Source organism: Euphorbia lathyris, chromosome 6 (assembly GCF_963576675.1).
Source record: "Euphorbia lathyris chromosome 6, ddEupLath1.1, whole genome shotgun sequence".
NCBI lineage: Eukaryota > Viridiplantae > Streptophyta > Magnoliopsida > Malpighiales > Euphorbiaceae > Euphorbia > Euphorbia lathyris.
Window position 1 is genome coordinate 48,285,088 of NC_088915.1, and position 14,020 is coordinate 48,299,107.

The 14,020-nt window shown below is 35.7% G+C and overlaps 1 protein-coding gene across 5 annotated transcripts; it reads right to left on the bottom strand.

Moving 5' to 3' along the window:
• Positions 1 to 395: 395 nt before the first annotated feature.
• LOC136232332 (GPI inositol-deacylase) lies at positions 396 to 13,352 on the bottom strand. Of its 5 annotated transcripts, none has more exons than XM_066021406.1 (19): positions 13,266 to 13,352; positions 12,532 to 12,875; positions 11,846 to 12,094; positions 11,032 to 11,222; positions 10,787 to 10,955; positions 9,911 to 10,048; positions 9,650 to 9,839; positions 8,211 to 8,356; positions 7,594 to 7,770; positions 7,173 to 7,283; positions 6,346 to 6,465; positions 5,692 to 5,848; positions 4,649 to 4,812; positions 4,454 to 4,540; positions 3,002 to 3,330; positions 2,508 to 2,589; positions 2,061 to 2,200; positions 1,698 to 1,971; positions 396 to 1,126 (listed from the first exon to the last, which is right to left on the bottom strand). In XM_066021406.1, exons 2-19 carry the CDS (start codon positions 12,820 to 12,822, stop codon positions 800 to 802), a joined length of 3,342 nt encoding a protein of 1,113 aa, XP_065877478.1. In that variant the 5' UTR covers positions 12,823 to 12,875; positions 13,266 to 13,352; the 3' UTR covers positions 396 to 799. The 5 variants fall into 5 exon arrangements, with proteins under 5 accessions (XP_065877478.1, XP_065877480.1, XP_065877477.1 ...); XM_066021408.1 differs by lacking the exon at positions 13,266 to 13,352 and adding an exon at positions 13,091 to 13,227 and having other exon boundaries at positions 1,698 to 1,947; XM_066021405.1 differs by lacking the exon at positions 13,266 to 13,352 and adding an exon at positions 13,091 to 13,227.
• Between the last annotated feature and the right edge of the window lie 668 nt (positions 13,353 to 14,020).

The window sequence follows — 14,020 nt, forward strand, 5'->3', positions numbered from 1 at the left end:
TCGTCATTTCGAAAAACAAAGATTTCAGAAAGTGAATACAATTTTTCTTCTTTTTCAGATACACAAAATAATAAAGAAACAATTAATCCTCTGAAAAGCAATATCTTCTATAACAGGGATACCATTACTATAACTCCTCAAATAAAAGATAAAACCTAATGACAAGAAACTAGTGAATATGATAAGAGAATTCAGATGCAAAGCAAATCCTTTCTCATAATACAATATGACCAACTACAATTAGCTTCCTCAGGCCAGTTTTTTCTCTGAATGAACATGAATTTTTTCTCTTAATACATTGTTATAAATCATATCAAAATGACTCAAGGGAAACAAATATCCATAAAAAAAATTTGAAAGCAACATCTTCCTCAAACAGAAATGTAGAACAACTATGGATACCGAATGGTTTTGGCATGATCCAACTCTGCAATATGTATCAAATAATGTTGATTTCTGCCGTATGCTATGTTACAACAATCACTCATTCAATTTTGCAGATTAAGCTCTCAAAACAAAATATTCACTCATTCAATTTTGCAGATTAAGCTCTCAAAACAAAATATTCATGTACAAAAATGCCGTGCTGCATATACATTGCCTGACTAATTAACCTCACAACAACAAATTTCATGAACGTGTTTTATCCTACTCTACATCTTGCACGTGTAGCAAAACTTGCATCCCTTGCCTGCAATGAATCTGCGCCAAAAGCAAGGTTGATGTGCCTCTGCTATATGATATTCAATGAACAACAATCTTGGAGTGTATGTTTGGATGGCTGTAAGGAGAAGATAGCTCAATGTCTATGAGAATGCTTTTTCCGCCCAAATCGTGGTTCTCCCTTGTCCCTTCTCCTCTGTAATCCCGTCAAAATGAAGGATATGAACCCTACAGCAGCCATGGCATAAAATACTTTGTATGGCTCCAAGCCCAACCCAGAGAGATAGGAATAGTAGCCAGCAAGTAGATATATGAAATTCAATCTCAATTCCCTCCCATGTATTGTCGGGAAGGAAAATATGGAATTGCACTCTGGTTTTGCAGTGAAGACACCATGAAGAATGACACCAATGCAAAGTGCTGAATCCAGGAACCATGGAAAGCTATGACCCAATCCTATTCTCTGCAACAAATTTCAATATGAAGGACTTCGAAACAGGTTGCATATGAAGAGCCTCAATTCTCTGTAAAAACTCAAGGGTTTGGGTATTATGCTACAAGTGATAACAAATTTTCAGCTCAAGTGCGTGCATGCTGACAGTGATCCCTTGGCAATAGCCCATGGGTCCACCATAAATGTCAAGTTTTCCATATTGTGCTAACCATTTTGCATTGTAAAACAAAACAAAATGGAATGCAGATAGAAAGCATATTGCCAATTTATAAAATAAAAAATGACATTTATAATCATACCATGTTAACAATCTGTTGATTCCCAGCTCAGAGAGAGATCGTATTGTTTAGGAACAAATTAGACTATGATGTTTGTCTTCATAGTTGAAGAACAACATGCATCTTATAGAAACAAAAATATCATGTACCATGTCAATATTAAGGGTGTAGGAATTAATTTAGGTTTTGTAGCAATCTGATGATGCAAACTCAATGATTATTTGAGATTCATTCAGAATCTGCAGAAGTGACAATATGAAGTACTTAATCCTATTATTAGAGTATGAATGAACCATTCATACCTGCAACCAAGCCACTAGAGAGGGGACAAACATCAGTGCTGCAAGAAGATGAAGCATGAACAAGCCATGTCGGTGATGGAAAATTTCCAACTGCGTGTCACCAAAACTTTTTGAGGAGTTCGGACTATCAGAGCTCTTTTCTTCTAATGGGGAGTTATGGTTCAACTCGCCTTTATGTTTTAATGCAACTTCCTGAGTTCTTTCATTTCCTTCATCTTTAAAATCAAACAGTTCATTTCTCCTTGCATGGCTGCGAAAGGAAGCCGTCAAAAAACTGTTACAAAAACATAGAACGGCTCTTAGGATGTGTATCTACCAAAAACAGTAAACAAAATAAATACAGAAGTTAACAAACAGGTGTACCTGCACAAGGCATTATGACAGCAGAAAGCATGAGATAATAGAAGTATGAACAAGCCGAATGCTGGATGAACTAGGCATCCCAATGTAATTGCAGTTAATGTTGTTACAAGTAATGGATTGAGTCTCACAATCCTTATGACCTGCTTCAAAAAGAATTCAGATCAAGGAAAGAAAATCCAAGCATAAAAAAGGAACCAAAAGTTAGGGATTAGAAAAATGAGTATGAAAGTCCCAGAAGGAAGATAATAGAAGTGAAAACAGACATCCAAAGAGTCAAAATTCAGGCTGCCTTTGTACCCAAGTTGTCTCTTCCTTGTATTTAGAATTAGAAGCCAAGCCCAGTAACCAGGTTTCAAGGACAAATTTCCAGGGGAACACTTGTAAATTATTGTTATATAACCAACACCACCACTCTGATTACAGCATGTGTCAGATGTGAGAATTTACCTTCAATGAAATGAAACTCGAGGAAAGATTAATAAACCAATGGAGAAATCCAAAGCGGAAATTTCCTTCCCATCCTTGCCACCTACACCGTGCAAAACGAAAAGCAAAATAAGTGAATAAACAAAATAAACTATAGCCCAAGTGAAAGTGAAAGTCAAATGACCAGTTAAAACTAAAACGAGTAAGTCAACAAAGGGAACGCCTATATTTGACCTTTTTCCCCTTAAAAATACTAGGTCTACTAGAATTGCCATGTTCTTAGGCTGCCTGACATTTCTTAGTGTCGTTTTACTTTAACAAATAAAAAGAAAAAGAATCAGAAATAGTTAAAGAAAACCTGTGCAGATGTCTATTGCATGTATAAGTTCTTTGACTTTTTTTTCTTTTTCCTGCCCTTCTCTTTGTCTCAATATACCAACTCCCAACATTAACAGATACATCTCCTAAGCTCATTATTTACACAGTATAAAACACAAAGAGGAAAGCTCACCAACCTTGTCTTGATGAAAACATGTATGGTTGCAGCCGCATAGAAGACAAATTGGGAAACAGAGATCAGTAGAATTATGGAACCATTTGCATATGAGTAGCAAACCAGTGCAACAATGATGAAGCTAGCAAATGAAGGAAGGGGTTGAGACATTAGCAAGGAAATGAACAATGAAACAAAAATGGGTATCACTGCTAGAATCAAGAATGGTAATGGCATTCTCAAATTGGATTCTACAGCTGTCAGCATTGAGGGTATAGGCAGATCAAGATCCCATGAATATGCTTGTCGCATTAGAGCAAAAAAGATAACTGCAATGGAGAAACCAACTATCTGCATTAAACAAGTACCAAAAAATGAACTAGCTCAGTATTTACCCAAAGGATTTACAACACTACTAGCAAAAGAATAAAAATTAGCACTCATGGCCACAGGGTACTTAATACTACAGAACACTTCTCATTCAACTACACCAAAAGAGTTTATATTTCTTTGATAACAAACACCAAGGCATTTTCACGACTACTAATTCATCTTTGTCAAAAACACATATGAGAAAAACACTACAGTAGAACATGCTTCCTTCAAGGAATGTATTTGGAAAATACATCTTGGTGGACAAACTAACAATTAATAAACATGCCAACAAACAAAAAAGCATTTAAGCTTTCAAACTGTTATTTGCTCATTAATATGAAGTATTTTCATAACAGCATGTTCATTAAAATTATTAAATGCCTGGTTCTGTAACATCCCATGACAAAAAAAAAAATCGAGGTGCTTCTCTATCCAACATGAAATTGAATGCTCCTACTAGATGTTAAAATCAAATGCAGATATGTTTTCTAAGTATGCACATAGCATGTTAATTCACATGAATTCATATGTTGATTATAAGAACCTTCCCCCATTTTTATAGACCAATGTTCCTTTTTGATGACTTTTTCCAGTAATTATTAACAAAAACACCATAAGATTCCTCAGGCAAAAAACCTTAGACAGAATCACTGTTTAACAGGTTATCCAAAGAATTCAAGGTGGTTACTAGAATTTTTCCTATTTTCCTGGTTCCTATATCTCTTCTACATGAATGAAACTCTCACGCTTGGAATTGCTATTCAAAAGGCAAAACAATGTCCTTGCCACATTTAGATGACCAAGATACATCACAATACCATAAGTATTTTCTACATGGATTTTGTTTAGAGTTGAATCACATGAATAAATCATAGCAGTACAGCATTCACAGAGTTCCTCACAACATTTAATTGAAAAAATGAAGCATAAAAAATAATAGCAAATATGATGAGGAAACTCCAATGAAAAAATAATAGCAAATATGATGAGAAACTTCAAGCAAACAAGGTATTTTCTAAAATGAAAATGAAACCCAAAAGAAAAGAAAGCAAACATTACACAATAGGAAAATACAACCATTTCAGGGTTTTCCTATCACCTGTGAACTATACAAAAGCAAAAACCTGCTAGCAGCTGCAGGTTCAAAAACAGCGACTCTCATTTTATATGAACAATGAGGATCCACCTGTAAATGGATGTGAAACAAAATAGTACACTTTTGTCAATAGGTATGTAGCACTAAAAATAATTAGTAATAGCATATATACAATAAATTTGTTAATAAGCAGCATACCAATAAAAGAACAGTGGTTTTTTCAGATCCCTCAGGAGAACTCCACAAGGCAGGTGATGAATCAACAATAATTTTTTCACCATCCAAATTAGGAAAGATGTGCAGACCTGATGTTGGATCCCATGCAATTGCTACCGGTGGGAAACAACGCAATTTGCAAAGCTCTGAATTGCCAAGGAAGCTAACTTAGCATAAAAGGATATAAATCATAGAGGAAATTCACAAGGGATTTTGGAAATGAGATACATCTAAGGATTTATAATTTCCACAGTACTGAAACCAATCACTGATCAAAATAATCATATCAAGTCTTTGCCCTGTAAAATTAATCAAAGTAAATGCCAAAAGGGCTTATCTTATATCAGGGAAACAAACTTAAAGAAAAATAAAGAGTATGGAAAAACATGATGTTTATAACATTGACACTAGGGAAGTCAGACGAATATCTACCTCGGAGTATATACTCAATATAAGCACTCAACATAACATCTTTTCGTGCAAATTTTTGGCATAGATTAGCTAGATTTTATTATTTATCTTTTGCGCTTCCAGCAGTTTTCCCCAGCATTGACCAATTCTTAAACTGAATTAGTGCATATAAGTACATGTACACTATATGTCATATTCCACTATATCAGGGAAAAAAACTTAAAGAAAAATAAAGAGTATGGAAAGCCATGATGTTTATAACATTGACACTAGGGAAGTCAGAAGAATATCTACGAATTTGTGTCGCTGACACGACTTGATTTCACGGGTTTATATGATGATTCATGTTAGCCGACCCCGAATCATTTCGGGACTAAGGCTTTGTTGTTGTTGTTGTTGTTGTATTAGCTAGATTTATTATTTATCTTTTGCGCTTCCAGCAGTTTTCCCCAGCAAACTGATTTAGTACATATAAGTACATGTACATTGTACACTATATGTCATATTCCACGTTGACAGACTGGTAGCATTACAGAGATGCATTTTGGATAATCAGAAGATCCAATAGAAATCAAAAGATTATGCAAATTAAAAAAATAAAGTCAATTCCTTACTGCTGTCATCCATCTCTTCAGCATCTTCGGCAGGAAGCTCAGGTCTTCTTAATCCACAGCCCACAGTTTTCAGAGATATAGTAACAGGCAAAAGCCCTAAGCTAATAGGGAATGATAAGCTGAAAGCAAGGGAATGATCCTCTTCCAAAAATATTTCCTGCGCATCACAAGAGTCATGCAGCCGGTCAAAAGTCAGTCGTGACTAAAATTGGTTAATGCAATTCACAAATTTAGACTACTTGGCATGGAGATGGAGGAAAAGAGATGAAGAAATTTCAGGGAGCAAAGCCATCCAAAATGTTCCTACTTTCTTTTCAGAGACGATGAAAGTGGAGGAATGGAAAACGAGGGAAGAGGACTCTTCTACATCTGAGAGAGGAAACCATGGCAAAGGTTAGTGATATTACTCAATTTCCTTGAAAAAATCTGAATTTACAAAAGAGACGTGAAGAACATAACAGTCACCTTACCAATAGTTAGACCCATTTTCCTCTTCAATCCACAAAGGAGGGTAGAAGGCAGGTTTCATCTCTGTTTTCTTTCCTCTCATTTTCCTTCCCTCTACTTTTCTCATCTTTCTGCTCCCGAATAGTGGTATAATTATATAACTAATAAGCTCAGAAAGTACTTTAGATCTTCCATTAAGATTTTGACCTTTTGAGAATAGGTACTAAAAAGCATCAACAGAGAAGGCAACTCTTTCTTTCCATCCTCTGGATTAAAGAACTGCCCAATTGCCATGGAAGCTGCCGGCGGAGGTCTGCCTGAAAGACTCTGAATATCAGAGATTCACACACGTCAATTACTCAGACATTCCAAAATATTAAGCCACAAGGACAGTTATTATGACATTCATGAGAATTTTTTTAAGAAGAAAATGGGTGCAATAAACATTTGCAGACATTTGTACCTTTATGATGTATTAAAATGGAGATTAGCTGGTTAAAAAATTTCCACTGATTAAATCGTGTTTCTAATATGCAAAATCAAACAGGAATTTGTAAGAACGTCTATGGTTCATGCCCTAGTGTGCCATTGTGGGTATGAACAAAGTATAGGTCACTAAAATGTAACAGTACTCCAGGCTATAAGCTAAATGAGACTGGTCAATAATCAGGAACCTGCTCAAGCCAAGCTAATGCAAGCTGAGATTTAGCAGGTAAGCCATTAAGTGGTGTTTGGCCTTATATTTACTACAAAAGGTTGCACAACCTGTGACAGAACAAGGCCAATCATTTGTAGTTCATTTGCAGCTCCAGAGATATTCATATCCGGCCTATGTCTATATTGACAGTAACCAAGATGTGAACAATATCAAGGTATAGCATTTTGCATGGATTCTGAATATATAAGATGAAACAGAGTCATATAGAAGGTAAGTGTAACACTAAAGCGGTTAAGGCAAAGGTATAAAGCTATGCAGCCCCATATGACATTTAAGAGAAGGAAAAGTCAAAAAATATATAGAATGAAACAAATACCGGACGAGGAGCAACTGAAATAGTCAGGAACCTAAATCCACGCATATCTTCTGGACTCAACTGAAGTACAGAAGATGGAGGTGCTTGTTCAGTCTGACTACCAGGTTCAACCTGATAAACAATCAGGATATGCAAAACATACAGTGAGTTGTCACCCATATTAAGGCAAGTTTAGTCAAATCAAACTCTGACAGCATAAAACTTTTGACCTCCAATTGATAGCATATAACTATAGACTAATTTCAATTTACAAGACTCCAGAAGCAGCATAAAGAACAAGAAGCAACTTTTCAGCTCGGCCTAGTTGAGAAAAGTGGAATCCATCTTTAGCCTGTCCGAAGCGCCTTTGATTTTTCTGATCTAGTAAATGGCAAGATAATCTTTTCTATCAGACTTTCAGAAAAGTAGAAGTTTTTAAAACCTGTCGTGGTGCTGGTCGAGAAGGAATCTGCACCAATTTTGATGTTACTTCCACAATCCTTTGACTTCTTGCCTCTTCTGAAGCTGATTTCGCCTTTTCAGGCCACAGATGAAGTCTAACACCAAAACAAGGAGCGAGATTTGTCACAAAGATGAAATGGGTTTTTCCATTTGAACTCTGCAGACAAATGTTATAACTGTAAGCAACTTTAGATTTATGCTGAATTGGAAATAAAGAAAACAAAAGCAGGTTGTAGGAAAATCTTATTTTTAGAAAATTGAGAATGCATACTGGTTAAGTTCTAACTGCAATTCTAGACCTTCAATGAATTCTAGCAAAGTACTAATTGTTGAGTAGAAGATGATTGAACTTTCACCCCCCATCCCCAAAAAAAGAAGAAAAAAAGTTTCCAACTTTTTATATGAAAAATTAAATAGGAAGTGTATAAATTGAGCAGAAATCTTTAACCCTGGTCTCTAAGCCAGATGCTGAGAACAAGCAAATAAAAGTTGGAAATGAACTCTCAAGGATCAATAATCTATTAAACATTAATAGCAAAAAAGACCATAGCTAAAACGTTTTCCCCAATATCAATGATGAACTAAGGCAATACTAACAAATTTTTGTATGTCCATCCATCTCCTCCTCCCATCCATGGCCAAGACAGTCATACTGGTCGTCTGGATGTATAGATCCCTCTCAAGGGCATCATTATTCCAGTTAATATTACTGGGACAACCAGATAAAGCATACACTTGAGAACCTGCAAATATCAAACAATTACAATCTTTGAAATTTGTAGTTTTCCAAGGTAATAAAAGAGTGGAACTTGAAATTGAAAATAGAACTCTACCACATAGCTCTTAATTTGCATTTTCTGCAATATGATTAACAGTTCTGCAAGTCATGATAGTAAATTCTGACACAGTATAATCCTTTGAAACCAATAAAAAAATCTGGGATTATCATGCTTTTTTAGCTGTATTTCACATGAAAATGGTGAAATTACTACCTTACCCTCCAACAGCCAAACAGCACTGTAAAACGAGTTGTTGACCAATTACCAAACGAGCAGTTTAGGATTTATCCCTGTGTGATTTATTACTCAAATCTATAACATTGTTATATTCAGCGTTGACTGCGAATATTTGAAAAAAAATATAAAAATACAGATAAGGTAAGTGTTGAGAAGTTCTATTTCTTTGGCCTTCTTGCTTTCATATAAAGAGCAGCTTCACTGATTGTAGCTAGCAGCTTGTATTTTACTTTAACAGTAAAAATCTAAAACTCCTCACTAGTACATTAAAAGGACAGACATAAGTAGAAAGAAAAGAGCAGTTGAAGGCAACTTCGAATGATCACAGCTAAAGTATAGTTGGTCCAACTTGACTATAGTGCTCACCTAAGTTCAAAGGAAACTTCGCTTTAGTAGTGTTTCCGCATTTCATATCTGTGTCTGTTTTGTGTCCACTTCGGTTTTCATTTGAAGCTATTTTATGAAGGTTATGTTTAGGATTCATGCATTAGTTTCTGATTTTACAATCTCTCTCTCAACAGTGGTTCTTACCTTCCCTCTAGTTCTCTCTTTACTGAAACTGAGGGGAAAACTGTAAAAACAGAATCCTCCTTAGGAAAGCAAAATCCAAAATGGAACTAATGCATGAATCCTAAAAAAACTACTATTACGGAAATAAAACCTAATGCCTAACAGAATTAGGAATAAAGCTGTTAGAGAAAATAAAAGAATACGAATCTAATAAAGATTCTAAAACAGTCTGTTTCCTAACAAATACCTCTAACAAATCTAAACTCTAGTTTAATCTCTTCTAATCTGTTGCGCCTACTTTCTATGTCATTGTAGAAAAAGTTTCCCAACTCCAGCTCCAAATTTTCTATCACATGCAATGCAATACATGCTTCCTTAAGGTTATAAAAGAATTTATAAGACATCATCATGAATTTCACCATCCAAATTACCAAAAGTAGACATTAAACATTTTAAACCACAAATAGCCTTCAGCTGATATAAAAACATATGTTAAAGACTAAAAATTACCAAGGGGATCTTTTACATCGCTAATGGAATCATGAGTTGACTGATAAGATGAGTCTGACGGCCTCGTCCAAATGAAAGTCTCTGGAATCCCACTACGAAGCATTCTTGAAAATACTGTGAGTCTCTTTGTGGTTTCAGGAAATGGCTGACCTGTTTTGGAGTCTATTAGACTAAGCAGAGTATGTGATACCTAGACATAACATGCACAATCAGCAACTGAAGTAGTCTTAAGTTTGGTCCAAGAAAAGACAATATACTTACTTGCACAACTAGTTGATTACACCATAAGATAGCCTGATGTTCCATTGACAGCCAGACATTTTTCATGCCTGTACTACTTATCATAAAGCCATGAGTGGAAGGCACAATGTCATCCAAGGACTCTAACTTGGATCGCACCTGGAAATACAAAAAAGAGTTAGTTTATGGAATAGATCATTTTAATAAAATCTTTATATGATAAGGCAAGATAATGTGAACAGCATAATTTGCAGCTCAGTTAACAGAATAATTAATGATAAAGAGATTGTAACAATAATAAATCACTAATCAGAAAGCATATAAAAAAATGGTGTTACATATTATGAATTAATAGCATCTGTACCCACCAGCTCAAGCTTTTAGACTGGACTGGAGAAAGCAATAGAAAAAGGGACTGATCTAAACAATTACTCTGAGGTGCTACTACTCTAAGCACAATATAGCCTAACTCAAGGAGTGGAAATTACAAAGAAATTGTACCATAGTGAAAAACAAGAGATTAACTTCCATAATGTATCTTCCAATTTTCAAAGAATAACTTCCTTATGGAAAAATCATTCATTTATTGATACAAGTGAACATTGAGGGCGAGCCTTGGCGCAACGGTAAACGTTGTTGTCGTGTGACCAAGAGGTCACGGGTTCGAGTCTTAGGAGCGGCCTCTTGCCAAATAAATTGGCAGGGGAAGGCTTGCCCCCAGTACACCCTTGTGGTGGGACCCCTCCCCGGACCCTCGCTCAGCGGGGACGCGTAGTGCGACCGGGCCGCCCTTTTTTTTATTGATACAAGTGAACATTCTTGAAGCATTCCACCATGCACCATACCAATTGCTCAGATGCTGTAAATTTTTGCACCCAAATATATATTTAAAATGACCTGATAATCATTATAACCACCAGAGACAGAGACAACAACAACGTTAGAGAGCAATGGATCTGGCATATGTCCTGTCCGAGTGGTTTGAACCCCATATCTCTTCTTCCATTCCTGATTTACATGGGCAAAATAGTGACCAAGCGATGGCTGCAATGCAAGTGGAGGCGACCTGGAAAAGAATTGGTGAGTCTAGCAATTAATATTTGAAATGACAACCAAGGGCAGTAAGAAGTTATAAAGCTCACTGGTGGGGGGTTGAAAGCGTAAGAACAGTTTCAACAGCTGACTTCCTTAACTGAGGATGAATAATTGCAGCTCTAGCAACAAAACCACCCATAGAATGACCAACCAATATCACACTCTTTGGCAAGCTACCAGAGGTTGCAGCACCTTCTCTTTCTCGGGTATCATGAGATTGTTTGTACTGATCCAAGATCTGCAGGCATGACAATATAGTAACCAATTGCCAAAAGCAAAACATGCATGCAAACAAGCCTAGACTATTAAAAACAATAATGCTTCAAGAATAAGTTCAAGAGAATTTAAGTTATAATTAAGGGACAACACCGTGACGGTCATGCAAATCTAAGGTGTAAGTGCATGAAAGATCAATGAGTAATAAGAAGAGCTAGAAGGTGAACCTAATTTGATTCATAGAAATGATAATCAAGGAATCAATGTAACTTAGCGACTTTGACTTAAAAGAGTTCCAGAAGGCAAACTCGTGTAGCAATTGATTAAGTAGAGGGACAAAAATGCATTTTAACCTTCACAAGCATAAGCTTGAACCTAAAACTTCACATGGAAAACATCTTTAACAAAAGCTTCCCTAGTTCTGAAATAAGAAAATTATTCACCTCTAGAGGATAGCTGTCACTTTGTTTTTTTATACTACCTCTATGAGACATGTTTAGCTATACTTTTTTAAAAATAATAAAATATTAATAAGAATCCATTTGTACTAAGTATATAATACTATCATATTTCAGTTTAATAGGTAGCAGTTGATTTGTCCACACTTTTGAAGATAACAACGCAAATATGATTGGCATGCAATACCTTGTGAATGGCATAAACAACATATTCTGTATGTTCTTCAAGTATGCGACCATCCATTGCTGAATGTTCACCTTCTAGATCCACAGCAAACCAGTCCAGTCTGCTAGCATATTGGTTAGGTAATTTAAAGCCAGACATACTAACATCTGCACCTCCCTCCTCAGGAGTCAGGTAAACTTCTTGATAAAAATTCCGTTCAAGTGGACCTCCTTGATATGCCCTATCACATTCTGCAGCTAAGGATCTTACCTATAAGGAGGAAAACAGAGTCAAAATGATAAACAAAGATGTATGCTAGAATTTGAAAACAAGCCTTTGTTCCAAATGTATGTGACAAATGAAGGGAATGAGAGGAGGGAAAAGGTCTCACAATTAAAGATCTCAATCAAATGTTAAATCTCTTCTTCACCTAAATTTTGTATCTAAAACCTTCAATTTTTCCTTGCAGTTTAATACAGGTATCTGTATTTCAACATGAGATGGAAAGTAATATAGTATAGAAAAGGAAAGGAAACTGAAATGGAAAGAATCTAATGCTAGCAGTATTATGAGTTCTGCTGGATGTTGCAATTATGTCCTTGTGTTCCTTAATACAATAAACCTCTAAGGCCAAGAGTTCTCTCAGTGGTTAACATTATTTGTCCTTGAAGTTAAATTAAAAGAAGTAAAGGAAAGGAAGGCCCTGCCTGCTTGTAGCTACCCCCATTCCCGGGAATAAAAAGAACTGGTACGCCACTGAGCTGCTTTAGATGCTCGTTGAAATCAATCTTTTTCCATCCTTCATGGTACAAGTACAACCCATACTTGGCAGAAGATCCACCATTTTTAGGAGAAATTGGAATATAAGTAGGATACATATACGTCATTACACAACCATTTGAAACGGGCTTCAACAATCCATACAAACCAAACAAACCAATCACTATGGTTACTAAAACAGGAACCGCCACCCTAATCTTAGCTCCAACACCTTGCATTTTCGAGATCAATCTTCTACTTCACTTCGCATATCTTCCTCGCAACTCAAAACCTTCAAGGAAAACGTACAAAGATTTAGGGTTCGAACTAAGTACAGAACGAAGAAAAAAACACTGATATAACAAGCAACCTCAAAAAATAAAATAAAAAATCAAAGCAGAACAGTTAAATATATAATAAAGAAGAGCTCAAAACACTCTATATCGAAATTGAGTTGTGTTTAGTTCAATGCGCATAGTTACTAAGGATAATTAGATAGATCCTTACTTTAATGAAGTTGATTCATAGAAACAATGAGAATGAAAAGTGAAGTGAATCAATTAAAGGAAAATCCGCATTTAGCAAGAAAATGGGAGAAAGTTAATCACAAACTAAGGTAAAATAGGCAACAGAGAACGTAAAAGTCCGCCTGAATCCTGATCGAAGCAGACCGGAAACTTGCCTTAGATGGCAGTGAGATCGAGCTATCAGGTACAGTGAGGTCTACCAATATATTTCTGGTCTAGAAAGGAAAAAAAAAAGGTTCAGATTTCAGAATTCGAATACGGGTATGTTTTCTCTATCCGGGTCGGATATATTGCTAATGGCCCGGACCCACAACCGCAAGCAATCTCCTAATTAGAGTAGGGAAAAGTACAAAAATAAACATTGTGGTTACATCCGTTTTCGATTGCAGTCCTTTAGTTTAAAAATTTACAAAATAGTACATTGAGGTTAATTCCGTTAGCAAACATATACCAAATTGACTAACGGTGTTAAAAGTCAAAAGGAAAAAAGTTAATTTAGTCTTTATATTTATTTATTTTATAAATTAACACCCCTTATTATCTAATTATCACAAACAAACCCCAAAATTAAAAATAAAAATCAAATACACTTTCTTCCTCGTCTTTCTAATTTCTTTTTTTTCTTCTTTCTCTCTCTCTTCTCTTTCTAATACAAAATCAATTCGGTAAACACAGATTGGAAGACCAAGACTTCCTAATTTATCCAGTGAAGAAGCAATGATCGGCCCAATTGGAACATCAATATGCCATTGAATGCCAATTTTGAACATGTTCGCCCAGATATATTTTCCCAATCGATCTTGATAAAATGAACCATGTAGCATCTCATTGTTCACATCATGCCTGAACTTTCCCTTGTAACGGTTCTGAACAACTGTCAACAGTTCATTTCCATTCAAGGATCGAACCC

Bases quoted from the DNA above. Each gene is read 5' to 3' on its own strand.
- LOC136232332 (XM_066021406.1), bottom strand. From the start codon at position 12,822: ATGCAAGGTGTTGGAGCTAAGATTAGGGTGGCGGTTCCTGTTTTAGTA. The intron at 9,840-9,910 runs GTAAGTATATTG...TGTTATGTCTAG, and splicing joins GTAATCAACTAGTTGTGCAA to GTATCACATACTCTGCTTAG. The intron at 7,771-8,210 runs GTTAGTATTGCC...ATTTGTCTGCAG, and splicing joins GGATGGACATACAAAAATTT to AGTTCAAATGGAAAAACCCA.